This window comes from Eucalyptus grandis, chromosome 7 (genome assembly GCF_016545825.1).
Source record: "Eucalyptus grandis isolate ANBG69807.140 chromosome 7, ASM1654582v1, whole genome shotgun sequence".
NCBI lineage: Eukaryota > Viridiplantae > Streptophyta > Magnoliopsida > Myrtales > Myrtaceae > Eucalyptus > Eucalyptus grandis.
The window spans coordinates 48,023,525-48,050,484 of record NC_052618.1 but is presented as its reverse complement, the minus strand read 5'-3'; the positions used below and the strand labels follow the sequence as shown (position 1 = coordinate 48,050,484).

The 26,960-nt window shown below is 41.6% G+C and overlaps 2 protein-coding genes and 1 pseudogene across 2 annotated transcripts; 2 read left to right on the top strand and 1 right to left on the bottom strand.

Moving 5' to 3' along the window:
• The first annotated feature begins 5,074 nt into the window (after positions 1-5,074).
• LOC104453908 (probable WRKY transcription factor 57) lies at positions 5,075-11,457 on the top strand. The gene is made up of 4 exons (XM_010068554.3): positions 5,075-5,770; positions 7,391-7,534; positions 9,456-9,865; positions 9,972-11,457. Exons 1-3 carry the CDS (start codon positions 5,523-5,525, stop codon positions 9,844-9,846), a joined length of 783 nt encoding a protein of 260 aa, XP_010066856.2. The 5' UTR covers positions 5,075-5,522; the 3' UTR covers positions 9,847-9,865; positions 9,972-11,457.
• Positions 11,074-16,251, top strand: LOC120296184 (annotated as a pseudogene).
• Positions 16,252-16,387: 136 nt separating this feature from the next.
• Positions 16,388-21,821, bottom strand: LOC104453907 (beta-glucosidase 40). Its single transcript, XM_039316531.1, has 13 exons — positions 21,471-21,821; positions 19,881-19,947; positions 19,439-19,497; positions 19,231-19,306; positions 19,047-19,118; positions 18,549-18,661; positions 18,201-18,452; positions 17,931-18,046; positions 17,547-17,770; positions 17,411-17,448; positions 17,139-17,241; positions 16,861-16,969; positions 16,388-16,759 (listed from the first exon to the last, which is right to left on the bottom strand). Exons 1-13 carry the CDS (start codon positions 21,621-21,623, stop codon positions 16,585-16,587), a joined length of 1,557 nt encoding a protein of 518 aa, XP_039172465.1. The 5' UTR covers positions 21,624-21,821; the 3' UTR covers positions 16,388-16,584.
• Positions 21,822-26,960: the final 5,139 nt, after the last annotated feature.

Genomic DNA, 26,960 nt, shown 5'->3' with positions numbered 1-26,960 from the left:
ATCATATGGTTGTTCTAGAGAGAATGAATTAAACCGTCCATACTCAAAAGAAATGGCTGCTCCCCTTAATGGGCTAAGGAGGACGCATGAAAACATTGTTTCTATAAAATCGCCATCCTCAATCTCACCTGGGGCAACTCTTCTCCAACCAATTGCAACGGCCTAAGCATATGAGGAATTGTTGTTTATCTACTTTGAATACTGGAGTATTCTTGTAGCTATATCTTATTTTTGGATTGAACCAGAAGAAATCCTGAATCTAACTCTAATATGTCAATAACCGATGGAGTCTGTTAGGACAAGCAGCCAACGAGGGGTAAACACGAACTATATTATACTCTCTTTCTTCTAGACCAAGACAAACCCCGCTGATAAGTAATGAACTAAGGGTCCACGATGCCATGATAAAGATTTTTGCGTTCATACAAGAGAGACTCGCTAATCATACGGTGATGATGCTTAGCAAGGTTTGATGAGCGCATGTCGGACCAAGTAGGATGGAGGAGATCGAATCTCAAGTCCTACAATCTCACTTTCTATTTAGAAAAATCAAAAGATCAGTTGAAGGGCCTATTTGATCTAGGTTTACGCAAGTTGGCACGATTTTTGTTCTCCCTTTGTCCTCGGGTTCTTAAACAGTTTTGACATGCCGAGCACGAGGCCATGAGCTGGACTTAAGGTCAAGCCGATTTCTTATCGAACCGACCAATTTGGTCCGATTTTCAAAATGCTACCCTAGCCTGGGCCATGTCGAGTAGTCTTGCTGATCTGGCGTCACGAGATGAAATCTTGTCGCATTAACAAAAAGAATCCATTTGCACAAATCAAGAAAGTCAAAAAAGGACTGTGAACTAGAAAGAAAAGCGAGAGGATCAAATCACATGGACATCAATATTAAGGAGTAGAAAAGTATACGTAACCCTAAGTTAATATATATATATATATATATCAAAAAGGAATGTTCCGGGCCTTCTCTCTCTAAATGTCGTGCTTGCATCGCATGCGCCGCAGGACTCCTCTTTTTCCAACAGTCGCAACCTTTGGGCGTCTGCATAAAGTAAGGGTGATCCTAGCAAGTCGACGCGGGGATTCACGGAGAGAAATTCGAAATCGACGCGATCCGACCAGCTCCTTTCTCCAAAACCTGGAGGATATCTTCACTCACTTTCTTTGTTTTAATGAAATGTACTTTGCAAACGCATCGAAATATGTGGGCCATGGCACGACGCTAATTGCCAAACTCGGTCCGCCAAGGTCTGATGAAATTCTGAACTCATGAGCTGCTCAAAGGTAGGAGTCGGCGACGTGAACTAGACTTGCGTATGAAGTAAAAGCTCGTGATTTAGTCGAGTATGCGTGCGCTCGTCGAGTCTTGATCTTGCTTTTATGATACTTTCCATCGGCATTGCCAGCCGGCTCCGAGTGATTTCTATGCACCTTTTGGCTTATCGAACAGGTTTGGTCCCTTCCTTGTTCTCGTATTTTCAGAGCTGCATTTGGCACGTATGTTTGCCATGTCCGACACTTCAGGATTCTTCCGCAGCTGACTCCGATTTATCTCGTGTTGCCAGATACCATCAATTAGTAAATTCCGAGTTTCTAAGGTGTTCGAATTACGATAGTTCAAGAACAAGAACGGAGAAACCCCAGTAAACCTGAACATCCATAGAATATCCGGCTAGTTCTTTTGACTCGGAGCGTTTTTCATATAAATTTCTATCCATGCCCGTCTTCATATGTTTTTGTCATGTTTCTATCTGGACCGTCGTGAATAATTACGTCGATTTGATAGGGACTTCCGAGAGGCGCCAGTACATGATTTTCGCACGCTTGTCTTTTATGGAGGATCCACTAGCATCAGCGCTACCCAAAAAATCTGAAATTCATGAAAGGCATATCCAACAAAGGAAAATTCCGAACTCATAAATCTTCCGAACATTTTCTTTCTATCTCATTGACAAAAACATGTAGTATTTCCAAGTAAAAACCCACTCTTTTGTCATCAAAATAAGAATCAATACTAAAAAAATTGAGTTCCGTTTATTTCATGTAAAATGAATAATTTAAAAATACATTTTTAAAAATAATTGCTTATATCGTTTCATCATCAGCACTAATTCATAATTCAATATTTTCGAATGACAAAAGCATTTTCTGTTCATTTGTTTATAAGTGATACTTCTCAATTTATATTTTTTAAATCATTTATTTTTTATGAAATAGACAAGGGCTATATGAAAAGTAAATTCTTTATACTAAACTTTGCCCTCAGATCTTCAATTCCAGATCCGTTCCCGCACTCAGTACATATTGTGCCGAACAAGATGCATTAAAAAAAGTGGTGGTGTGCTCCTAAGTAGAAGCCAAAAGAGGCGGGGGGCCAATCAAGATGATGGGACCTTTCCCTTCGTGTTTGTCGCGTCATTTCAAACGCGTAAGGAATCGAAAAACCTATCGGCCTCTCAACTCAACTTGGCCCATGCTATATCCAACTTGGATCTTATTAATGTGCTTATATGAGTAAATAAAAAAAATACCATGAAGTTAGGAAAGGAATAATAGACAAAAAAGAAGGTATATGTAATATAATATAGGTATATATAAATATATATAGGGAAGAAAAGGGGTTCTGTTTCCCTTTTAACTTTCCCATTTAACCTCCTCGACATATCATTTTAATATTATAGAGCAATTTAACGTTAAAGGGAATAAAGTAAATTGGCCAACATAAATGATTAGGAATTGTCAAAAAGCCAAAAATTTAGCCACCTCCACCGGGTTTAATCCCTTTCTTTTTTTGAATTTCGATTGAACATTGATTATCGATGCTATTGGATGTGTCGCAAAATATTCATTGAATGTTTACTTTCTAGAAAAGATTCCGCACAGCGGTAAAACAACAACAATGTTAGATATTTTATTTCTCCATCCGATAATTATGCATTTTTATATTATTTTACTATAGTGTTACACGAACAGTGAAAAAAAGAAAAAGAAAAAACCACTTCGCGCGTGCATAAAAGCTAATAATGTCTGTACTACTATTTAAGCCAGGAATTGGGTAGTTGGCCTCCCTTTGAGTTCCATGCAATCTGGGCTAATTGGACTTTTGCTTAGCTTTGGACCAGGTAAAACTTTTTCCCCACCAACTCCACCTATCCCACAAGCTCAATTCCACCCGTGCATTTAACCTTTTTTAACCTCAACTTACACCTTGAATATTTCACACAGTATATCTCTCTCCTTCACTTCACATCTCGATCGTGTTAGAACACACATAATAATCATGGCGCTATGGATATTCAAAGTATTAATATTTTCCAAAAAGTGATTGCACACGCGCATTCCACTTTCGTGAGAGTTGGTACATATATAAAAGGTGAAAACTATTAAATAAAGGAATGGTCCAATTATTATAATTATTGACAAAAGTATGTGGGGTTGTACGATATAAACATCAATTGAAATCACTTTCAACATTAAACGATGTCGTTTTAAAAAAGCGTACGGCTTCTGGGGAAATACTAATGTGTACTAACGTTGCAAAAATTTCACATAATTTAGCAAGCCGTCATCAACATATTCGTTTCTACCGTATTCCTACCGTAGATACTCCAATGCGTATAAAAGAAAACCAAGGATGATGTGGTCTCGGAAAACTTCGGCCCAGATCGGACGCCATAAATAAATCCCATCGTGCTCTAACTTAGACCGAACATTCGACACGTGTCTCGCTCGCACTGGACTGAACTCGAACGGATGGAGGGGACGAAATAATTAGAAAAGGTCAATCCCATGGAAGGGCTGAACACCTCCACGTCGATCGAGAAACGGATTAGGACAAATCTTCCCTAACATTAATAATAATTAAATAACTAAAAATTTAAAAAAAAAGCGCCGGTATTTTAATTGAAGAAAAAAACGCAAGATTTTATGCTGGGCCCACCCACGCTTGGCGTGCGGAACAATCATGCGGACGATTTATTCGCGCTAATGTATTTTAACATATTCCTTTTTTTTTTTAAGTGCGTACGTTATTCTTTTTTCCATTCGATAATTCTCTCTCGCCTGATTGGAAATGATGATAATATGGAACAAATCCTTTTTGATTATGGCGGCCTAATTTTTTTTTTTTTTGAGATCTTTGACTGGGATCGAATTCTCTTGAATCGAATAATCTGTCTATTTTTTCAAAGTGACCTAAGTTTTTTTGTTAATCTTGATGACGCATCACGAGAATATCAATACATTTGATGATTATCTGAATGGACATTTATGCATATCGAGATTCGATTTTTTTTTTGTTATAGATAATCTTTCATTTTAGAATGGATAGAATGAATCGTCCATTAAATTTTGCCAATTATGGTTTTTCCTTATACACGATGTGCTATTATGTGTATGCTACAGAGAGGTCCATAGCTTCCGCCATCTTCTAGCTCATGCATGAACTCTTCCGGAGTAATTTTCACGTTTAGCTTTATGTGTGTTTTGCGGAACCTACGCCTTTGGCTTTCGAAAACTCAAATTTTGAAATCTTTTGAAATATTCAATTATTAATAGAACCATTCGTGAAACTTTGGAACTCTTTGCAAAAGCAGACGATGGGGAGGTTTAATACTTTTGAAATCTTCCCTCCCTTTTCGTCGTTTTCATTAGGAACTCATTTATTTTATGAAAAATAAATGAACTAAAAAATATTTTCTTAAAAATGATTATCTATATAACTAAAAAAAGAACCAAATTTTTTTTTGTCGTCTCAATTGTTATTGGTATCGAAAATAATTTTAAATGATTAATTATTTCAAACGAAACCACTCTTTTTTTCTTTTTTTGTAAGAATTCATCGTCCGGAAATGTGAAGGAAAAAGAACGGGGAATTTACGACAACAAGGCGAGGGGGGCCAAGAGAAAAGGGAATAAAATTCAGGAACAGAGAGATATGCGCGTGGGGTCGGGGCCTGCGATCACGTGTCCCTCTCTCACGTACATCATTCTTCTCCTCTTCTACTTCTACCTCCCCTCCCCCTCCCCATCCTCTTTCACTTTGACGGCGATCATCCCCTCCCCCTTCTTTTCCTCATCCCTCCCCCTCCTCCCGTCCTTTTTCATCTCGCCATCTCCTTTCACAAACTCTCTCTCTCTCTCTCTCTCTCTCTCTCTCTCCACGACGCTCTGTAGACGCAACTAATGCACTGACACCACCCGAGCTCCCCCTCAAAACCTCCCCTCCCAATACCAAAACCAAAACCGCGCGTCCATCCGAACCCTAGCTCTCTCCCTCTCCTCTCTCTTTCTCTCTCTAGAATCGTCCTTCTCCCTCCCCCTTTCCTCGAGCTCAATCCCGATTCCTCCTCGGATGAAGTAGCGGTCATGGACGACGACGACGACAGGCCGCCAGAACCGGGGGCCGATTTCGGCGGCGGCGGCGGCTCCAGCTGGCCGCACCTCGGCCCCTACCACGACGGCGTCTACTTCCTCGGCGCCGGCGCTACCGAGAGCAGCATCCTCAGCGAGTTCGGATGGAACCTCCGCCCCGACGACGAGCTGCGCGCTCCGCCGGGGCGACCCGGCCCCCGCGTCGGCGGCGGGGCCTTCGATCCGGCGGGAGCCTCTGCGGCCGCGGGGAGGCGGGGGCGGCGGATTCGGGGATCCGATCCATCGGCGGCCGGAGGGGAGGCGTCGACGTCGAACGCGTCGGACTCGAGCGCGAGCGAGGATCCGCCGGAGAAGTCCGGGAGCTCCGGGGCAAGCCGCCGCCCGAGACACCGTGAGTTACATCGTAGGGTTTCTAAAGCTTCCGAAAAATTGGTTGCCGATGGTTGGGGCCGAGTCGTAAATTACTCCAATTCGAATGGCAAAAGGCGAAAAATAGAAGGGAATACGGGGTCAAAATCCAAGGGGGACTGAACTGAACGAGTCAGTCAGATACAGAATCGCTGATTTGGTAGAATCGTCTGTAGTCTATTCATTTCCACATATCTGCTTGGGAGGGAGTGCAATTCCCTTTTTGTCCGTACCCCCGACGTCCATTCCTTCCATCTCCATCTCCATCTCCATCTCCATCTCGCACCTCCGGCTCCAGCTCCTGCGAGCTGGGGGCGGGGGAGGTAATTTCGTAATTCCGCGCGGAAATACCGCGGGCGTTTCTGGGTGGAATACCGCCAGAATACCGGCGGGGCCGATGCTGCATTAATCACGTCCCCCGACGCCGCCGTCATTGCGGCGGGAATGGCGTGCTGCAACTTTTTCCCAAAAGAGTTTGGGGGCCGGGTCTTTTTTTTTTTTTTTTCCTTTCTGGTTTCTTTTTTCTTTTCCTTTTCCCGTTCTTTCTTTCTTTCCTTCTTTCCTTCTTTCTTTCGAAAAGTGAAATTCTTTTGGTTAATTAACGCGGTGTCGAAGCGAGAGGAGGATAACTGGAAAAAAGAAGAGAAAGAATGACCCGTAATTTTTTTTTTGAGGGTTTCGATCATTTGGAGATGGTCTGGTCCATTCGGGATTTTTCTGGATTTCTCCTCCGCGGCATGTTCCAGCGTCGATTCCTGAGCATCTATTGAAACTAGCCCAACTTGCCTCGCCTTCCCTTTTTAACTTTACATTATTCGAAAAGATATACCCTCCTCCTCCTCCCCTTCCCCCTCGTGCCAAAGGCTTCTGGTGTTGAGGTTTTCTTTGTCAGCACGTTTTGCGTAGACGCCCTTGGATCATTGGTGCTTTTGGCTCCTCCTCCTGTAAGTGAACTAGGTTTTTGTCGACTATCGTAATGTTGGGCTGAGAGCGTGGTTGTGTTTGGGCATGTCCTACACGCGTGCAATTCTTCATCGCCCCGAATTGCGTCTCGCGCATCTGAGGGCATTGCACCCCATTTTTTTTCAGTCTATGCTGTGGTGTTTCGAATCCGTTTTCAGTCCCGGGGAGCGGGAACATTTCTTAGCTTACATTTACCTACGATGCTGGGATGATGTTTCGTCCCCCCATCAAAATGGCCGCGACCCTCGTCCATAGAACTACTCTATCCGGCTTTTCCTTTTTTACTTTTCTTTGCCTACTGGGGAAGTTCCTCTCTTGAGCTGGCCTGAGATGGTTTCTTTTTTCATTCGAACGGTTGGCTGCATCTCTTCCACTGAGAATCGGCGTCTTCTATACGACGTTTAGATCGAATTTACATGTGAAGGTTGAGGGATTCTTAAAACTTAGGAACCCAGCATCGATTAGAGAGCAATACTTCCTGGCTTAATGCACGTTGTAAAGAAGGGCTATGCAAGCAAGTCTGAATCCTTTAGCTCGAATCTACGAATTCATTGCTCACCTTCCGGGAGTTGATTGTAGATCTTCCCCCCTTAATTTCTTGTAGTCATTCAATAGATGGATAAAAATGTCCTTCTTCCAGGAATAAGGTCCGGAGGAAGGGCCAGAAGCGGATTAGGCAGCCGCGCTTCGCATTCATGACCAAGAGCGAGGTCGACAATCTTGAAGACGGCTACCGCTGGCGGAAGTATGGACAGAAGGCCGTGAAGAACAGCCCGCATCCAAGGTATGCTACTACCATGCCATTTTGTCGCCTCAATGTTTCTTACTCACAGTTCGGTTTGCTAACATTTTCTAAGAACTTAACAGCTTTCCTTTTGTAGTTCGTTTGGCTCGTGAAACGAAATAAGGTGGCTAATTGAATGGCTATTATATAGATTATACTTCTTTAAAAGTACCGACCCGCTAATTAAATAAATGTCTGGAATAGAATAGTTATATATAACTAATAACTATTAATATTAGTTAGAAGTGCAAATTATATTTTATTAGTAGTCAAAAATTACTATTCTAACAATCCTCCATTGATAATAATTTCGATTTTGGGAAGTATCACGATGACTCAATAATAATGGTGAGGCTTTATGAGATTGTTATCTACCTTTTTTTTTTTTTTTTTTTTTTTTTGAATCTTTAAGTAGTCGGGACATTGAGGAATATCCAGAAAGGCATCTTTCTTTGGCTAATTGCCATGTATTTTCATGGTGTTTGTTTTTCCAATTATGAAGCATGGCTAACAAGCGAAGTGACCATATTCACATTCGCCCACAAGCAGCCCGGAAGAGGAAGGACTTTTCCCTCTCTAGAGTCAATAATCTCATATGAGGGGGCCATCTCTATCTATCCGAATGACCAAAATTTCCGCTTAACCATTTGCAAGTGGCTTATTTTTTTATTCTATTTGACAACGTGTGTGTTCTTCCCGTTCATCATCTTGGCCAATGCTTGCTTTGTTAGAAGATATAGAAAGAAAACGAACTTTTAAGAGTTATTTGGAAACCATCTGTTTTTGGTGATTCGAAAAGAGTGAAAGGTGAGAAGGGGAAAGTAACTTGTTTCAAGCAATCAAGAGGAACTCAAAGAGTCACATGGTTAACATTTACCATGAGGAGGAATTTACCTTATTTATTTTCACTTTGGTAGGAAGAAATACCTCCTTTTTCTTTAAGAAAATAATTTGGGAATTGCTATATCCTATTGGTTGTATACTATGTAGCCATTTATTTATTGAACAAAATTGGTCATGGTGAATAGATTATGCAAAACTCCAGAGAGTTTTTTAAAGACAGAAGACGCCGCTTAATGTAATTCTCGAGATTTGAACTATTGAGTCTATGCTATAGGTTAAAACAATATGAATGCCACTAAAAAATTTCGTCCATGTGCATGGATAAGTCGTACAACAACATCAATAATGCTGCATAAAATGATTGCAAATGCCAAATGGTTAACATGTTCTGATTTTTCGTATTATACAGCACAAAAATGAAAATTCCAAATTCTAGAGAAAATGAAATATAATGAGAAAAGAACTCACAAAAATTTGAATTTGGAGTTAGATTCCACTTTTATATTAATTAAAATTGAGGAACATACATTGATTGATTAAATAAGCAGTCTTTTCATATATTCAAATTCTATTATTGTTGTTGCGCGGTAAAACATATTAATATTCTGATGTTCTGTGAGATCATCCACAAGATGACCCTTGGCGGTGTAAATCCTTAGTTTACTTTATTCAGTATCAGTGTAAAAAAGTGTGCTGCTCGTAAAATTTCACCTTCATGTCGTTTCATTGACCGTAAGCAACAAGAGCGTTGGTGCAATATGTATTACTGTCAAACATGATAGAGTGGTCTTCGTGCGCATGCGCATATCCGTGTATGAACACAAGGCTTTGTATAGTTTCTTTGTTTTACCATGTTTTTTTTCCTTTTTGTCGGAATTTTTTAACAATGTGGCACCTTAGGCTGGAAATGCGTGAGAAAAACCCAAATGAGGGACATGAAAGAGCAGAAAATCGAGATGGCAAAACTAATTTACCCAAAGAAACAGAGGGAGTTGTGTTTTCATTTTCCTTCTTTGCTGAAGTACCACGTAAAATCCCGGCATTTTCATTTTTTCACTTTTGTTTGGGGCTGATTCAGGAGCTATTATCGGTGCACAAATAGCAGATGCACAGTGAAGAAACGAGTGGAACGCTCCTCTGAAGATCCTACCATCGTGATCACAACGTATGAAGGCCAACACTGCCATCACAGTGCCGGATTCCCCCGAGGCGGATTTGTCATTAGTCGCGATGCCACTGGCCTTGTTGGTGGACGTTTGGCTCCTCTAGCAACACATCTGGACCATCCACCATTTCAGCTTCCTCAAGAAATAAGTCCTCCTCCTCATCCTCCCAGTAATTATTTAAGGTCAACCCAATTGCCGAGTTCTTCGTCTGGAGATTCCCGTGCATTGCAGGTGCATAACTTGGCAGACATTGACCAGGGATTGTTAGGGGACATTGTGCCTCCGGGAATGCGTAACCGGTGATGGGGAAAAGTTAAATATGGTACACTCTAATCCACATTGTCATTTGGTCTATAGATATCTATTTGAGAATGAAAGTTCAAGCTTATTTACCCCCGTGATTTGCCTAAACCCTCGTTTTGATTCAGGATGAACTTAGCCAGGTGACTTGTAGAAAGAGAAACTATTAGGTTTTTTCGGGAGAGTAAGTCCTCATCTTCTCATGCATTCGTGGACCTCACCTTAGGGGAACTGCGATCATGTGAGTTGCGGTGCTGAATGTAGTAAATTAACGCTGGTGTAGCATATGTGAAACCTACATCAAGGGATACTTAGATCATGTATATATATGTAATCACCATTCCATAATTTAGCTAAGCTAGAAGAATTAACTTCGAATGGACATCTCTGAATATTTTGTAATTCTTGCGTATGCCAACATGCATTGTAAGTCTCTGAATATCATTCTTGGTTCTAACCTTCGGTCTCTCTTAAGGCTAGGTGCGTATGAAACTGTACCGTGTTAGCTTTGTTGGGTGGAGAATTGTTTTTTGTTCCCCCTTCTTTTTTCAAAACGATAAAACTTACTTATAGACACGTAAAACCCCATAACTACAAAATACGAAATAATCTCATGGATCAAAGTAAGACGCAAGCCATGGCATCCTCCGGCTCATGTTTAGTGTAACTTTACATCAGGTTGAAGCTTAAGCGTGACTATGGGATGGATCTTATTTATATCCTAATCTTTGAACAAAAAAACTGAATGTTGAATCAGTCTCATCTCTCTCTCGTGTTCTCCGCTTGCGTCTGTCTCGTCTGTCTTCATTTTGTGAAGACAAATATTGATACGGTAAGTTCATAAGGTAATCATTCTAATCACAAGTATCCGCAATCTGCACACTTTTCCTCTCCATTTATCCGGCGTCTATACAACCAGTATTTGGGATGTCAATGGTTTGGTTCAGATTGGTTCTTACTTCTTAGTAATACCCGAACTGGATCATACGTAAACACTGTATGTTTATTGTGGCCCAAAGCACAGTTCACGTTGGGTTTTCGTCTTTCCCCCTTTTTTTTCTTTCGTTCCTTCTTGCCTCATAGAGGGGGCTAACCTTATTCAATGAACACCCCCAAAAAAATCCCAACTATCCATTTGCTTGAACCATAATTCACGAAGAAGAAGATGAAGAGGATGCCAACGGCAGCAGCGAGGAGGATGCGAGGACAAAAGGATGCAAGTCCTTGGCCATGGACATGAGGGGGCCAGCTCACGAGGACTTGAAGAGGTGGGAATCGCTGACCCCAAGTGTCAGTTCTAGGGGCGGCTTGGCCAGGTTGAAGTCCTCTGACGAGGGTGCGACAGAGTCGTACTATGACCCAGTGAACGCTGCCGACAACCCCGTTTCGCCTGCAGTGTCTCCCAGCACGTCTCCTCCGTATGACGGCAAAGGAGGGAGAGAGACTGCCAGGAGGTGGAGAAGAAGTTGATAGAGAAGGAGATGTTGATTAGACGGCAAGTTATGCGTGAGGAAGAAGAAGCAATAGCAGGTGAAAGAAAATAGAGAAACGATGGACGATGAAAACGAATCTGGGGATTTCTTTCTCCTTTGAGTTTCAATTGTTTCACTAAAACTCCAAGCATTTTCAATGTGTTTCGGTTCATTTCGATTTGGTATGACTCGAACCGAACTGAACCGAATCATCATGATGCCTGTTCTCTATGCATATCATCTAAACCGAACCATTGGGGTATTTTTTACAGCCCCGGCCACTATTCACCATCCAACAGCTGGAGCATGTGTATACTCAAGGATAGGGATGACAGAGATCCCTAGACCCGACCGCTCACCAAAAAGTTGAAGGCAACATAACTAAGTCGTCGTCGTCATCATTTCTCAAACTTGAATCGCACGTTAATCTGCATTCGAGAATCGAGCGATAAAGTAGAGGGCGACAACAAAGAAATGGTAAAACTGATGACAAGACTCGCGGTGCAAACGAAACACAGATTTCCCATAGGACATAATGATGATGAAACGGTTGGCTGGTGCCATTGTCTCCGCGACCAAATCCAAGCTGCACTGTCGCAATATTCCCTCACGAAGGTGCATGCACCAGTTGACCGACAACCCTCCAGTGCTCCTCAGGATTGACTAATGATGATGATGATAATCTTAATCATCCTTATTATCATGGTTGTTAAGGTTATTATTGTGCATGACTCCTCCATGATAGGAACTTTTGACGTGTTTACATTGGGTTTTTAGCTCTTGAAAGCTTTTACTGCTACGTGCTTTGTTGCCCTTTTGTTCCTCGACGTTCTCGCTTTCTTCTTTCGCCATCATGACTTGTGGAACCACCATTGACCACGCCTTAATGATTTTTGCGTTTGCTAAGGTTTGTAGGCTGCTCTGCTAGATGCTCTTCCCCATCCATCATGCGCCCGAACATCATTTTTAGGAAGTCAAAACAGCCGTCGATTATGTGAACATGCTCAATCATTTCGTTTAACTACAAATTCTTATTTAACAAACTTAATTCCAAATGTTTTAGTATCTGTAATAATGCTCTACGTACGTTGATATTGTAGGCATACATAATTTGTCGAGTTTTAAGGCTTATTGATTGGGAAAAAACTACCAAATGACCCTAAATTATGTTTATCGTGATATATTTATCTCAAGCCCTTTTTTTAGCATTAAAAAATCTCAAATTTATATCCGTATGGCACATTTATTTTAGGGTTAAACTTTATATTATACCCATATGATATATTTACTTCTAAATTTTAAGATAAATATATCATATAAATATAGGTTTAAATTTGAAGTAAATATATCGTATGGTACAAATTTAAGGATCTCGATGACTTTTTTCTTTCTTGGTTTGACCTGCCAAGTGCCCTTTGCATTTTCTATTTGGGGGGCAAAAGCATCGGGGTCGATCGGGCCACCTTATCCTGTTTGACCCGCTTGTCGTATTTCCGTTCGTCTGGTCTTTTTTCTGCAAATGACACTCTTCACTTGGTTGATGCGATGGACTCAACAGGGACGCCCAGCCACCTTCCGCCCCACCAATTATTATCTCTGAGAAGATGGGGATCATTACGCGCGTCCGTCTCCTCCACTCAAGATCTCCCTCTGTGCTCTCGACCCTCTCCCTCTCTCTCTCCCTCTCTCTCTCTTTCTCTCTCTAATCTGCAGAATTTTCGTGGATGGCCCTCCACGGACTCCCGCAGGTCCCACGTCAAGTCGCCATTGAAAGGTCTCCCCCCTTCCGAGCTCCCCCACCTTAAATGATCACCACCATCATCATCATCATTATCTAATGCGCTTAACCGAAAGCGATAACAACTTTGATTTGCCATGGCGTGCCGCGCCGCATTACACGGATCCTTCCACGCGTTGGATGTGTCGATTTAATCCCAGAGCAGACCCAATCGCCATTGAAGAAGCGATGTAGAGATAGGGTTCTGATGGACCTGAGTACGTCTTTAAATTGTCATGTTTGAACTCTACACTTTCTCTCTCTCATTTGCAAAATTTTCGTGGAGGGGCCTCCATCGACTCTCGCGGGTCGCGTGTCAAATTGCCATTGAGAGTTCTCCCCTTCTGCGCTTCCCACATCAAATCATCATCTAATGTGCTTAACCAAAAGCAATGACACTTGATCTGCCATGGCGTGCCGCATTATATGGATCCACTAATGTCCACGCGTCGGATGTGTTTGATTTGATCCCACAAGCAAACTCAATTGCTATCATAGGAGCATAGTGAGATGATGGAGTTCCATGTCTGCGCAGATCTGGAGGCAACTATAGGAGAAAGATGGGATGCATCATAATAAACGATAAAAACGTTAGTTCTGATAAGTCATTTCTACTCTTTCCAAATGGGAAGGGGGAGGTAAGAGTTTGATTTTCCACTCTCACACTTTACAAAAAGGTATAGTTAAAGTTTGAGAATGAATTGAGCATTAGAGCATGACAGACTAAAAAAAGCCGTTTGACTTTGTCCTAGGTAGCCCACTGGATAGTCTTTAAAAAAGGAAAATTTGCTTTCTGGTCAGCTTTTCTATGCACAAATGTTCTTCTCTCTCTCTGTCTATTCTTTTTTTCTTCGATGAGTTCTTGATGCTTCGAGATTATGTTTTGTGAGGAGCCAGAGAGAAATGGCTAACCAAAAATTTTCGTCGGCAGTGCTTCTTTTCCAACTTATATATTTGGGAAGATTTTAAGATGCATCATAATCATGTGAATCCAATCATAGTGCAATATAAGATAATATGATTTAACGACTATGAAACACTAGATTCATGCATAAACCCATTTACGGGCGTTTAGAGGTTACATATTTTTTTGTCGGAAAACAAGGAAAATATGTATTGCATGCAGTCCGCATGGTTACCCTCCAAAAAACGAAAGCACAAAGACAGAAATGGCACGAGGAACCGAGTCCACAGTATTAGTCCAAGTTATATGCCATCAAAAGTTCCCTTTTGCAAGAATGTTTGTGATAGGGGAAAAAAAATAGTTGAAGCGACTTTTATTTATAATTTTTTTCTTATCACATGTTAGTTTTCGCAAAAAAAAAAATCATTGAAATCATGCATATGAGCATTTGGGTCATCTCGGATTTTTTTTTCCATATATTTTTCAAAGAATGGCAATCAATTAAAAGAAAGGACCGTTTTTGTGTCGAATTAAACAAAGAAGCGATGGCTAATTTAGACGGTTTCGATGGAATGAAAGCCAGAAAAAAAAAGAATTGTCCTTCCTCCAGAATTTGATTTATTAGGGTTGACGTATACACGTATAAGGAGTAGGCCCTCCACATAATGCTGCTAAACATCTCGTCCAAAAGTCGACATGACTTTCGCTTTGACCGCATCGAAGTGTCTTGAGATCCGCAAACTTGCTCATGAACGGAAACTCCAACGCAAACTTTTCTGCATTGTAGAATTATGTGATGCCTCCTGTGAAATCTAATTCAAAAGGAACCAAGAAACATGTGATTCCATTACCGGGATGCTCCTCGTTGCTTGTTACGACTGCCGGGTATAAGAAACTCTGCAAGTTTGTGATTTCATTTAGGTACCGGAAGGAATTGATCGTTGGAAAAAAGGTTGAGGTGGGTGGTCCAATAAATGTCGCTTCCATCATGCTCGCGGCTCTGTGCCTCGCGAGCTCTGTCGCGAGTCGAGGCGGATAGGGTTCAGCACACGCTACATACTATGGAGACATCAGGGGCGCTGGTACAATGAGTGAGTCTTGGGTAGTTTCGTCGCGGTCAACTAAATGTGGGATATTTGGGAGCTTTTCTGGGCAAATTTGTTATTAGACTAAATTCAACGAGACAACAAAGTCGTCGTAAATGGATATCGAAACTCTCGCACTCGATTGCATTGGCGTCTCTCGTCATCATAACACGCCTTACATGTCCTTTCCCCGAGAAAGTAGCAATCGGGTAAAACAGCTCGTGGTTTTTCATGAGCCGGTCCCGAAAACTGAGTTTCGGCATACTTTGGCTTCTTCCTCGACTCACCCTTAATTAGAGATGGCAGATTTAGCAATTAGAGGGGGAAAATAGCGCGAGAAGTTGTTATTGCGTTCTAGGTTGTGGTAACTGGTAACATGCCACTCTCGCTTTATCGTCGTGCCTACTGTTATCTCCGGAATAGTCCGAAAGATTCGCATGCTCCTCGACAAAATTGGGCTGTAGAGCTTGCCAAAACTATCGATTAGCTAATTGCAGCATGTCCAATATTACCCTGTATCTCGTTGCTTGAGTCCATCCCTATAACATGTAAAAATGCAGAGGGAAGCTGTGGCTATGGGAACACGATGGAAACGGGGTATATAGCCTTGAGACAGCAGCTCTAAGCACAGCCCTCTTCCATGGAGGCCTCACTTGTGGAGCCTGCTATGAGATCAAGTGCCACAGCTCTCCAAGGTGGTGCCTCAACAACACCATCCACATCACGGCCACCAATCTCTGCCCTTCGAGCCGCCCATCCGGACAGAACTGGTGCGACCGGCCCAATCAGCACTTTGACGTTTCACAGCCCATGTTCGGCGAGATCAACAATTATGAGGCGGGCTTTGTCCCTATCTTATACCGCCGAGCCCGATGTGTTAGGTCGGGAGGTGTCCAGTTTGAGTTCTAGGGGAACTCGGATTGGATTCTTGTCTTGGTGTACAATGTGGGAGGAGCCGGCAATGTCCAGGAAGTTAAGATCAAGGTTCGGGATCCGAATGGATAGCGATGGCACAGAACTGGGGCCAGAACTGGCAATGCTCGGTGCGGTTGGTCGGACAAAGCTTGTGCATTTCAAGCTAATACTAGCAATGGCAAGATGGTCCAATCGGATAATCTCGCGCCGGCTGACTGGAAATTTGGTTTTACCGATGAGGGCAAAGAGTTTTGACTAATTATGGAAAGCCCGCGGCGCTGATGCCATCTATGATCTCCTAGCGACTCAAGTCGGAGCATGCTGTTCATCAATGTTCAGACTTCACCAAGGAAGGAGCCATAGCGAGAGCAGGCGAAAAGGGTATGCAGAATAACAAAGCAATTATTTCAATTCCATTTACATTTTATTTTTATTTTTTTTGCCTTTTGGCTTTTCTAACATAAACATTTCTGAAATTTATTGAGATGTAGCAATGTGGTGTAATGAAATCATGTGTCTCCACAGAAATAGAAGAAAATGAATGAGCACTGCATCCACTGTGGCGCGTCCTTCATCTTCATTAATTGTTTAGGTAGACTTCAGGAAGTTCTTGAACCACTGAACAGAGTCTTTGGGGTATCTCTTCAGCTTGTCATTGTAATCCACAAAGTAGAGGCCGAACCTCGAAGTGTATCCGGCCGCCCACTCCCAGTTATCCAACAGAGACCACACGAAGTACCCTTTCACGTTGCATCCGTCTTCTCTGGTTCGGTCATAAAGCAAAATGTTAGAAAGAACGACATAGAAAGAGCTCGGTTTCGACTGATAAAAAGAGAGAAAGCACACGGAACATTCGTAACGCACTTGATGGAGGCCAGCAAGTTGGTGAGATAGTCATTGTGATACTTGATCCTCTTCTCATCCTTGAGAGCCTCTTTGATGTTGATCAGCGGGGGGTTCGGGTCGTCCATACCTGCAAAGACCCAAGTTAGAACAGACAAAGGCAACAGATTTGAGCATCTTCTCTTCTTCAGTAAGTCATGACTGGATTAAGAAGACCTTCAACTTCAGTGAAGATTTTACAGAAAGATATAGCATCTGTATGCTAGTTGCCTTTTTTCTTTTTGGCTTGACGGACTTACCATTTTCGGTAATAATAACAGGTGGGTTCCCGTACTTTGTCTTGATGTAGTTCATTAAACTTCTGAGGCCCTGAGGTACTATGTATAACCATATTGAACTCGCCTGCAAATCGACATCCGCATGACAGTTTCAGTTAGAAAAACAACTGGAGAGAAATCCATGCATTGCTAAAAATACATCACAAGCTATCATTTGAACGACACACTTCGTTCTAAATGATCTTTGCCTTAATCAAATCGAAAGTTTCTTGCTGTGCTGGGAACTAACGTACCCTGTCTCCAATTGGATTGAGTATCCCATCTCTAAAAGCTGAAAACAGCAGCAAACATAACTTAGCACCACCAAAATTAAAAAAGAGAAGACCCAAACAACTAAAACTTCCAGATATGCTGAGAAGGGTTCCTTACGCAGAGTGACAGAGCCAGAGTCCGAGAGGGAGTCCTTAAGTAGACTTCCGATCACATCGGACGTATCATTGCTGCCATAATATGTAGTATAGTGATTGATACCCACGAAATCCAAAGACCCCTTTAGAAGAGCAGATTCGGAGCTGGAAATTGCCGGTAAGCGGCTTCCCACCCTACTTATCATGGAGCTCGGATAATTTCCAAAGATCAACGGTTCGATAAACCTGCGATTACCATGAAAAACAAATAGTGCTCATGACCCCGATATTTTACTTGCATAGTTCGAACTTTCTGTATTTTCATGAACACATCTTGCTCGCACACATTCAAAAGGATTTATCTTCTTAAATCTATTAACCCCGGAAAGTGTCTACGGTTTGTTACCAGCCAAACTGAAAATCTAGGGCTCTCTGAGTTGCTTCGATGTCATCGGTTGAGTTTGTTCTCGGTACGAACCACATCACATCAAATGCTACACCGATTGATCCATGCTGCTTTTGCTGCACAGGATAACTAAACAGCTTAGTAACTCGGCATGCTGACGTTCAAATTAGGAATGCGCATTAGGGGTCGATAAGGATATACTTTAGTCTTTTAAGGAAGATATAAGCAACTGGAATGTTGATACAATGACTTTCATTTTATGACACGGACCTTGTACTTCTTTCTATACACATCGACGGCGGTGGCATGTGAGAGCAGGATGTTGTGCCCAACAATGTAAGGCTCGGTTGCAGAGTTCCCAGCCCTGCAGAAGAGGTGAAGAAGGATGGAGCAACGGCCCGGTGCCTGAAGCCCGACATCGTATCCTTGTATTGCCAGAGTGTGCGGCTCGTTGAAGGTGACCCAGTGCTTCACCCTGTCCCCGAATTTCTGAAAGCAGGTCTCGGCATATGTCGCAAAATCCTTTCTGCAGGAATAGTAACCAAAAGAAAAAAGTCAACCTCGAGGCTCTGTTCGGCTTTTGAGTCCTTCAGTTGGTAAAATATATATGCTCATCACGTGAAGGAGGAATCTGTGCGACTCACATGATTTGGGGTCGAGCCATCCGTTGTACTTGTCTTCCAGAGCTTGCGGGAGATCCCAGTGAAACAGAGTCACGTATGGTTCGATCCCTGCGCTTGCAGCATTATCAGAGAGGCGACTGCGGTTAGTCCGTTCGTTTCTTGGATGAATTCTATGCATGTGATGACCATACCCATTTAATATGCTCTGCTTCAAACTGAAGTTTTCCCTTTTTCCTTCAGCCTTTTGCCATTACAGTGAAGGACATGCATACATTTTAAATACTATACGCCGACCGACGACATACGGCATGCGCACTACATAAACTAATGGAAAATTTTCAAGTGCGATGATGCCAGAAACTTCAGTGAGAAAAGGGAAAAAAAACCAATTTATGGCCAACTCTCGACTCTGCTTCAAATATATTGAAAAGGAAAGTCATGACAACAGTGCTTTTGCTCGTGATTGTGCTCGTACGGGACGTCACGCGTTTACCTTTAGCCAGTAATGCGTTGATGAGATTATTATAGTGGTCGACTCCTGCCTGATTGATCTGGCCGCTTCCATCTAAATTCATTGAAGCATGACATCAGTTGGCCGAAATTCAACAGAACGAGGTAAACGGCGATCACCACTCACGACTTCAGTGTCCAAAAGCATGTATAAGCTAGTCTCTTACTAGGAAAGATGCGAGACCAGGAGATCGAAAACCTGTAGGCGTCCATTCCCATGTCCTTCATGAGCTGAATATCTTCCTGAATTGGAGTTCATAAGCAGAGAAACATGCTCAGGTTAAATGCTCGCACGGTATTTAGTTTGGATTCAGCTCGTCTATCGCTGTCCTTTCTCATGAAAAATGGCTAGCAGGTTTTCACAGAGAGACTTACGTTAAACCGGTGGTACTGATCCACGGCGACATCCGCGTTGCTAAGATCGATCACTTTACCTGGAGCCAATCGAATGCAAGTTACTGATTACGCCGACGAAGCAATACACGACTCCGTGATTCATGAATTGTGCGGATTACACATGTACATATATAAACACTTAGATCCTGTTTGGTTAAACGAGAGCACCTTTCTTCCATACTACCAAACACGAATCGATAAAGGGGTAGGTGATTTCGTCTCCATTGCGTCGGTCTTATTATTCCCGATAATTCCAACAAATGGGCTTAAGGATTTGAACTCTATCCAAAACTAGACAATACAATTATGTCCATTTGCTTTTTCACCGGGCATCTTAATCATTTGGTCTTAAATTATGTCACTCACAGAGATCCAATCATTAAGATAAAATGGGAAGAAAAAAACATTATTATCATATTACCAAATTGATGCGAAAAGGTATCCCAAACCGATGGTCCCCTTCCGTCCTCTTTCACAGCTCCTTCGTACTGATCACGAAAACGAAACAAGCTCAGCGTCAATCACAGCTATTCAAAGTACCAAACTTTTCGTCCAAAAAAAAAAAGTACCAAACTTATCATGAAAATATAACTTTAAAGTGCGACCAAAGGGAAAAAATAATTACTTTTTTTGAAGACTTTATATGAAAATGAGAATATAACATGTCCCCTACAACTTGTTACAAATGTAATAGCGTTAAATCCAAAGTTCGACGTTTGAAGCAAACTGGAAAAAAACAAAAACAAAAAATCATGTGTCCAGCGTTTCAGTCGGAATAAGAAAATCAAGAAGCAACCGGCCCACCAGGTCGTCACAAAGTCAACGAAGTTTCCCAGTACGCTGTTAGCATTAAATTCCTCCCCCACCATCCCCCACGGTCCCCCCAAAAAAAAAGAAAAAAAGACCTACTAATGCGGTGGCTTGCATTAATTTTCCTACTGTGAATATAGGTCAAGAGCCTTCGTTCATTCCGATGATAGGATGTCACATCTCCATATTAACACCGTCAAAATGGATTTGAATTATATCGAAAATAATCCAGCTCCAATAAATTCATTTAATTTATTTTGATCCGTTTATAAGTGGCTTATCTTCGATCAGATTCGTACTCAATTCCTGTCCGATTCGATGGATTTTGGTGAAGAACTTTTCTATATTTAGTCAGATGCAAGGAGGGAATAAAGCTGCACGCGGAACAGAATCTATTGCGTGAATTGGCTGAGCTGTGGGTATCTCACGATATAATATAACATCTTAACAGTACATAATTAGTTCAATTTTCCATGAAGAGATGACTTCGCTCCGGTCCACGGAACGTGCGAGGTGGTGGTGGGGAGGGAGGAGCCGCTAATCTCGCCTTGAATTCGCGCCAATAATCTCTCAATCCGTGACTCGTCGGGTCCGTCCTGTCGCCCGGGCTCCAGACGCTAAAGCACAAAAAAGCCTCAGGCTCCTCAAGTCCAACTTCGTCCCTTAGATGTCAGAACACCGAGCTAAAGCTACCGCACAAAGTGCCCATCGCTTTCGCCGGAGAACGCAAAAGGATTGACTGACCAACTGGGAATGTTTTTATTTTCCTCGAGACGTTCACAGCCAGGGGGGGAAAAGGAAAATAGTTTGACAAGAATTCGCTGTCTCTGTGTGCAGTAGCTTCACAGAGACCGGTTCACGTGATGATAAGACGGCGCGAATGGAATCATGCTCGAGGGGGCGTCCCCGTGAACACGCTTAACGTCGTTCCTCCTAAATACATGAGACGAGCCTAAGGCGCCCGAGCTCTTCAATCTGATGGGTCTCACGTGAGATCGAGCCGGAGCTCTTACGCAGCGAGCCGGGCTCGTGTAGATTTAGCGCGCATGCAGTACGTGAATGGGATGCGTTCGAATAGATAATTAGATGAAGCATGAGCGTTGAGATTCGTTCACGGAGGAGATAAACCCATTCATGACATGATTGATGAGAAAAGCAAAGTACAAGCGAAAAAGAAGAGAGAGAGAGAGAGAGAGAGGACCTGGAAAGCGGAGGAGGCGGTGCCGAAGACGAAACCCTTTGGGAAACTGGAACGGCCGATGGCGTCGGCACAGCATGCATGGACAAGGAGTCCCGCAAGCAAGCCCGCCATCATTGCAGAAGCCGCCGCCGCACGGGGACGATACCTCTCCATCGCCCGCTGTTTTTTCTCGCCGGTTTTGTGTGGTCTCGGGTCGAAGGGTGACGGTAAGCGTGACCGTCGGCCGCCGTGAACGAGAAGGAGAAGGAAGGAGAAATGAGGAGGAGGAGGAGGAGGAGGGAGGAGGCGCGAGGGAGAGGCTGTGGAAGAAATGGTTGGATTTCGTGAATGTAACTCGCCAATGACTAAGGCAATGATTACGAATTTATAAGGGGAAGGAAAGGGGGATGATCGATAGGTCGATGATGTAAGTGGGGGAGGGGGTCAAAGTTAAATGGGACAATATTCAAAGAAGTGGTGGAGAGAAAGAGATTGGCTTTATACGCTGTGCCGTGCTTTGGTGAGGCGGAATCTTGACAATGCGGTGCGGCTTTGAGCTTTTGAATCCACACCACCCCCTTTTTTTTCTTTTTCTCTTTTTCTTTTTTATACAAAAAGGAAAAAAAAGGAAAACATATATGGTAAAATCCATCGAAAACCCTAAATTATGGTAAGTGTGACTAATTTACCTTAAATTCTTTTTTGTGATATCAAAAACTTTCAAAATTGTACAAATGTGATACATTTACCTTTAATGAAAATTTTGCCAATGCGAATAGTTAAAAATCTGGCTATACTAGAAAGCAAACGGTATTAAATAGTGTCTACATTATTAAGTGAAATAGAAAAAGTATTTAATGGAATCTTAGCGAAGGGTAAATTTGTCAAGTAAGTATAAGTTTAAGATTTTTCTTTTATGTCACAAAAGAAGTTTAGGATAAACATGAGCATAATTTGGGATTTTTTATGTCGAAATTTTTTAGAGCAAATGTGCCATTGTGGACATAATTTGAAGGTGTTTTTGTTTTCGGCTTTTTCTTAATAAATAGTGGCCCAAAAGGAGGGAGAAAATAAGAGAGAAAGAAAAAGTCGTGTGGAAAATCAGATTTGCCTTTGTTCTTTTCTTTTGCCTTTCTCGTGGGCGTCTCTCGCGGCTTCTATCAGCATAGTAGCCTCCACCCAGCTACCCCCACCACCTTTTGGCTGCTGTTTAATCCCTTTGTCCTCGGATCAGCCTACGTTTTGCTCTTAGACAGTACCACCCATCTCTTCCATCTTGGCTTCCACATGTGTCCCATCTCTCCCCCCGTGCCGACCTTCCAGCATTTCGCACTCATTATTTCCACTTTGGGGAAAAGAAAATGGCGTACCTTTACACCAATAGAGTTCGATTCCCGGAAATAAGATGGGGGGCCAAAAACCTTGTTGGAGTATCGGATCTTCAGAACGGAAGTTTCGGTGATGATTAGATCGGGGAAGTGGTCCTGGCATCGCTCTTCCATTTCGCGGGATGTCCATGATCCCACTGCTACTGAGGAGCATGACCTCGGATCGCATGGGATAACTTTGAAAAATCAGTTCATCCGATGGATAGCTGTTGACAGATGGTTCTTTCAATGGAATCTTTCTCGTTTCAGGGTGGAGAGGTTAATGATTGAGCAGGTTGACCTCGTGATGGGAGGAGAAAAAGCCGGTCGTACCCAAACTATTGTACCAAAAAATGAAAAGAAAACAAAGAAACGAATGGAGCTGTTATGTAGTTTGGAATTCTCTTGAATCCAAACTCATATACCAAACTCAGTTCAGTGGATATTGTTGAATTGATTGAGAAAATTTGAAACGAAACATCTCATGTACTCATTAGCTATGTTATGTTAACAAGATTTGCATAGTAAATGACGTGAAATAGCGCATTGACTTCGTTTTTCGAAAGAGCTTTCGTCGATCGAGGACATGGAATCCGATGGGAGGCGATCGAAGCAACGTCCCATCTGACAAATGCTGACCTCATGTGTGATGTCTTGCTCTTATTCTAAAGTCTTCCTGCGGTTGCATTTCCTTTTAAGGTAGGTCAACCCTGATTCGTCTCGATTGGATCGTTGCTTTTGATGCATTCTTGTTCCTGTCCTAATGGATGATGTACTTGAAATTGAGACGTGCAACATCTTTTTTTCTAACTCTAAATGTCTAAGCAGTTTGAGTACAACGAAGAATATATTCATACATTAACACTCCACCTCGGCAAAAGCCGATTTGATGACGAAGGCCTCGAGCGAGCGAACCCGATGAACGTCTTTGAATAGATAGTTGAAATCCATTTCGAGAAATGAAAGCGAAACCCTTGAACGGATGAAATTAGGTACTAAGGAATTGAAGTCAAGAGTTCCATCTCTAATGTCAACATGAAATCGAATGCCAGTGCAAAACCGTTTACCCTAAAACCTCGAGTTATTACGGTGGAATTTATTGATATCTTATTAAAACGTGTGAAAAGGGGAGGGATTTGATGAGAATTAATCCGATTGGCCCAAGGCATTATGCATCAATATCTCAACTTAGAGACAACCTCATTCGATAAGGAAGTCGGTAGAAAAAATTGAAATATGGTGTTTTTAATGAGGACTGATGTCTAAGTTTCACATTGGTTGCATTTCCATCTTTTTCCACTTGAAATTGACTTTGATAGAATACTGTTGCTTACGGCGGTGCTTCAGGTGCTGCCTTTAGAAACTCCTGCAAATCCCTTTAACAAACGATGATCTGACTTGTTTTCCTTGTGATTTAGTGGCTGATCAATCTTAATAACCCTTCCTTATCCAAACTTTGAAGCTTCTCTTAACTTGTAAAACATGAACGCGGACTTCTTTTAAAATAAACGGTCGCGTAATCTACTTTGAAATCGAAGACGGTCGCATAATCTACTTCGCAATCGAAGACAATTCATATAGTTAAAAGTATTAAGATTTAGAAACTCCTGCAAATCCCTTTAATAAACAATGATCTGACTTGTTTTCCTTGTGATTTAGTGGCTGATCAATCTTAATAACCCTTCCTTATCCAAACTTTGAAGCTTCTCTTAACTTGTAAAACATGAACGCGGACTTCTTTTAAAATAAACGGTCGCGTAATCTACTTTGAAATCGAAGACGGTCGCGTAATCTACTTCGCAATCGAAGACAATTCATATAGTTAAAAGTATTAAGAAGATACATTCATCACATTCCTTTTCTACATATTTGTCATTTCTACTCCTTTTCCATGTACAAGAGTACCCTTTTCAAGAAGCATTTCATCTCTTGGGTTTTTGGCTAACTTCTTCTTATTTATTTAACTAGTAGAATTACTATATATTTATGTTGCATTTTACACATTCTAATTCACAAATGTGATGATGGATTGTTAATTTTTTTATGTATATAAATCATGATACTCAGACGTTTTAAATATTCCTCTCGTAATATATCCAACCGTGTAGTTTGTAGCCAAATTCTATTATGCATACACGAATCATGATATACCCAGGCAATTATAACTATTTCTCTCTACTTGTAACTATTGTACATAGCCTTGTATTCACATTGAGATTTTAAAACATTTTCCTTCTGCTTTAAATCATAAAAATTAATTGCATAAATTATATATTGAAAAATGGCCCAAGTTTGAGCATACTTCTAAGCATTATCAAAGAGAGAGAAGACAACGAAGAAACCAGAAGCTTGCTTCCAGAAAGAAATCCCCCTTTAGATACCAAGTCATTTTAGGCTAAATCACTCCCTAACGTTTCAGCCACTCTGTTTCGGTAAATGACAGAAATAAATTCTTTTTCTAGAAATTTATAAATTATTTATTCAGCTTGAAAACGATATTTTGTTGTTTTTTGGAAGATAATGGAGATTAATGGCGGCTTCCATGTTGCCATACTGGTTCGCGTGCATGCTACACCTTTTTCTTTTGTCCTTACGGCAAAATTCTCAGACAAATACCAATTATTCGTTTGAGCCACCAAAAACAAAAAAAGACAAAAACTTTACCAAAAAAATCAAAAAAAGACAAAAAAATAATAATAATAAATATGTATTTGATGAGTGTAGTCTTTTGTTGGGGAAAGTGTACATTTGATCCTTGAAATTACACTCTCTTTTCAGAGCAATCCTCGAACTTTGTGATTATTGCAATTGAGTCGTTGAATTTACAGAACTTTCCCCACCAAATCCCCTCTCTCCGATTATGGACAATCGAAGCTAACCTATGATGGACAATGAAATGATTCTTTTGGGTAGCACCAGACTGTTACATTTGCTTTAATTTTTTGGGGATTGGAGGATTAGGGACTTGATTGGAAAATTTGTTATAAATTTAAGGATGTAATAGAACCTAGCCATTGCACCAATATATTTCAAATTGCTCGAACATCCATTCTTAAACTCAATGTGGCAATTCAACAAACAAAGTTGGATTTTAAAAATAGTGTCACCTATGAGAATTATTATTTGACTCTTGAAAATTGTAGAAGTGATTGGTTCTCATCTTGGAACCTGAAATTGAATAAGGCAAAATCAGTTCTAATTTATGGTGGAATCGGTCTAGCTTATTATAGGATTGGACTGGCCAATCCAGTCCGATTCTAGGGCCTATCCCGAAACCAAAAGAAAGAGTGATCCCGATTTTAGATGCTCGCCTCTAGAAACCCCTAATGTCTCTGTATTATTGCAACACGAGACAAGTCTTCCGTGATTGCCATCATTTTCAGGAAATAGAAACAAAACAAACAAACACATGTCGACCGATCTGATGCCAATGGGGACAAGGAGAAAGAGTGAACAAAAGCGACGGCAGCCGAGGGACGACGGAGTTCAGCCACTTGCAGTTTCACACTGTGCAACTAAAACAGCCACAGACAGTGATCGACCGACGTTGAACAGGAACAAGCAAAAGTCGCGGAAGTCGTCTCCACCTGTTGCCTCCAGGCTCCACGTGTCTTTGCATCCCTGCTTTTCAATTCGGGCCGGGCCTTTTCGATCGAACCGCTGACCGTACTGGCCCAATTATTTGCCCCAGGCCCAACAATGAAATGCTCAAACTGTGTTGCGAAAGTAAATTAGTAATTAAGCTCTCCTCGTTTAGTGAAAAATGTAGCATTTAAAAAGAAATTATCAAAAAATTTAAAGAAAATCATAATATTTTCTAGTATTTAGTTAAAACTTGAAAATGAAATGAAATTGTTTTCCATTGTTCGGTATTTGATTTGATTTGATTTTCTCCGTGCACTTAGTTTGATCATTTTTATTCATATTTATATTTTCTGCTTTTTTTATTTTCTTTTTACAGAATATCGAATTTTTAATTATTTTTTCTTCTTTTCTTTCTTTTTATTTTCCTTAGTCTATCACTGGTGATGGCAATGGCCAGTGAAATTCACTATAGGGTGGGTTCGAGCCTTGCCTCGAGAGTTGCCGATTTGCAAGGCCCGAGCCTCACCACCTTCTAGTGATGCTCCAACATTGCCGATCT

What these genes read in the sequence shown, in the direction of transcription:
- LOC104453908 (XM_010068554.3), top strand. Translation starts at nt 5,523, where the DNA reads ATGGAACCTCCGCCCCGACGACGAGCTGCGCGCTCCGCCGGGGCGACC. An exon ending in AAGCCGCCGCCCGAGACACC is followed by an intron (nt 5,771 to 7,390) that starts GTGAGTTACATC and finishes TCCTTCTTCCAG; the next exon opens with GAATAAGGTCCGGAGGAAGG. An exon ending in AAGAACAGCCCGCATCCAAG is followed by an intron (nt 7,535 to 9,455) that starts GTATGCTACTAC and finishes GGGCTGATTCAG; the next exon opens with GAGCTATTATCGGTGCACAA.
- LOC104453907 (XM_039316531.1), bottom strand. Translation starts at nt 21,623, where the DNA reads ATGGAGAGGTATCGTCCCCGTGCGGCGGCGGCTTCTGCAATGATGGCG. An exon ending in ATCAGTACCACCGGTTTAAC is followed by an intron (nt 19,307 to 19,438) that starts GTAAGTCTCTCT and finishes ACTCCAATTCAG; the next exon opens with GAAGATATTCAGCTCATGAA. An exon ending in CGCACAGATTCCTCCTTCAC is followed by an intron (nt 18,453 to 18,548) that starts GTGATGAGCATA and finishes TCCTGCAGAAAG; the next exon opens with GATTTTGCGACATATGCCGA.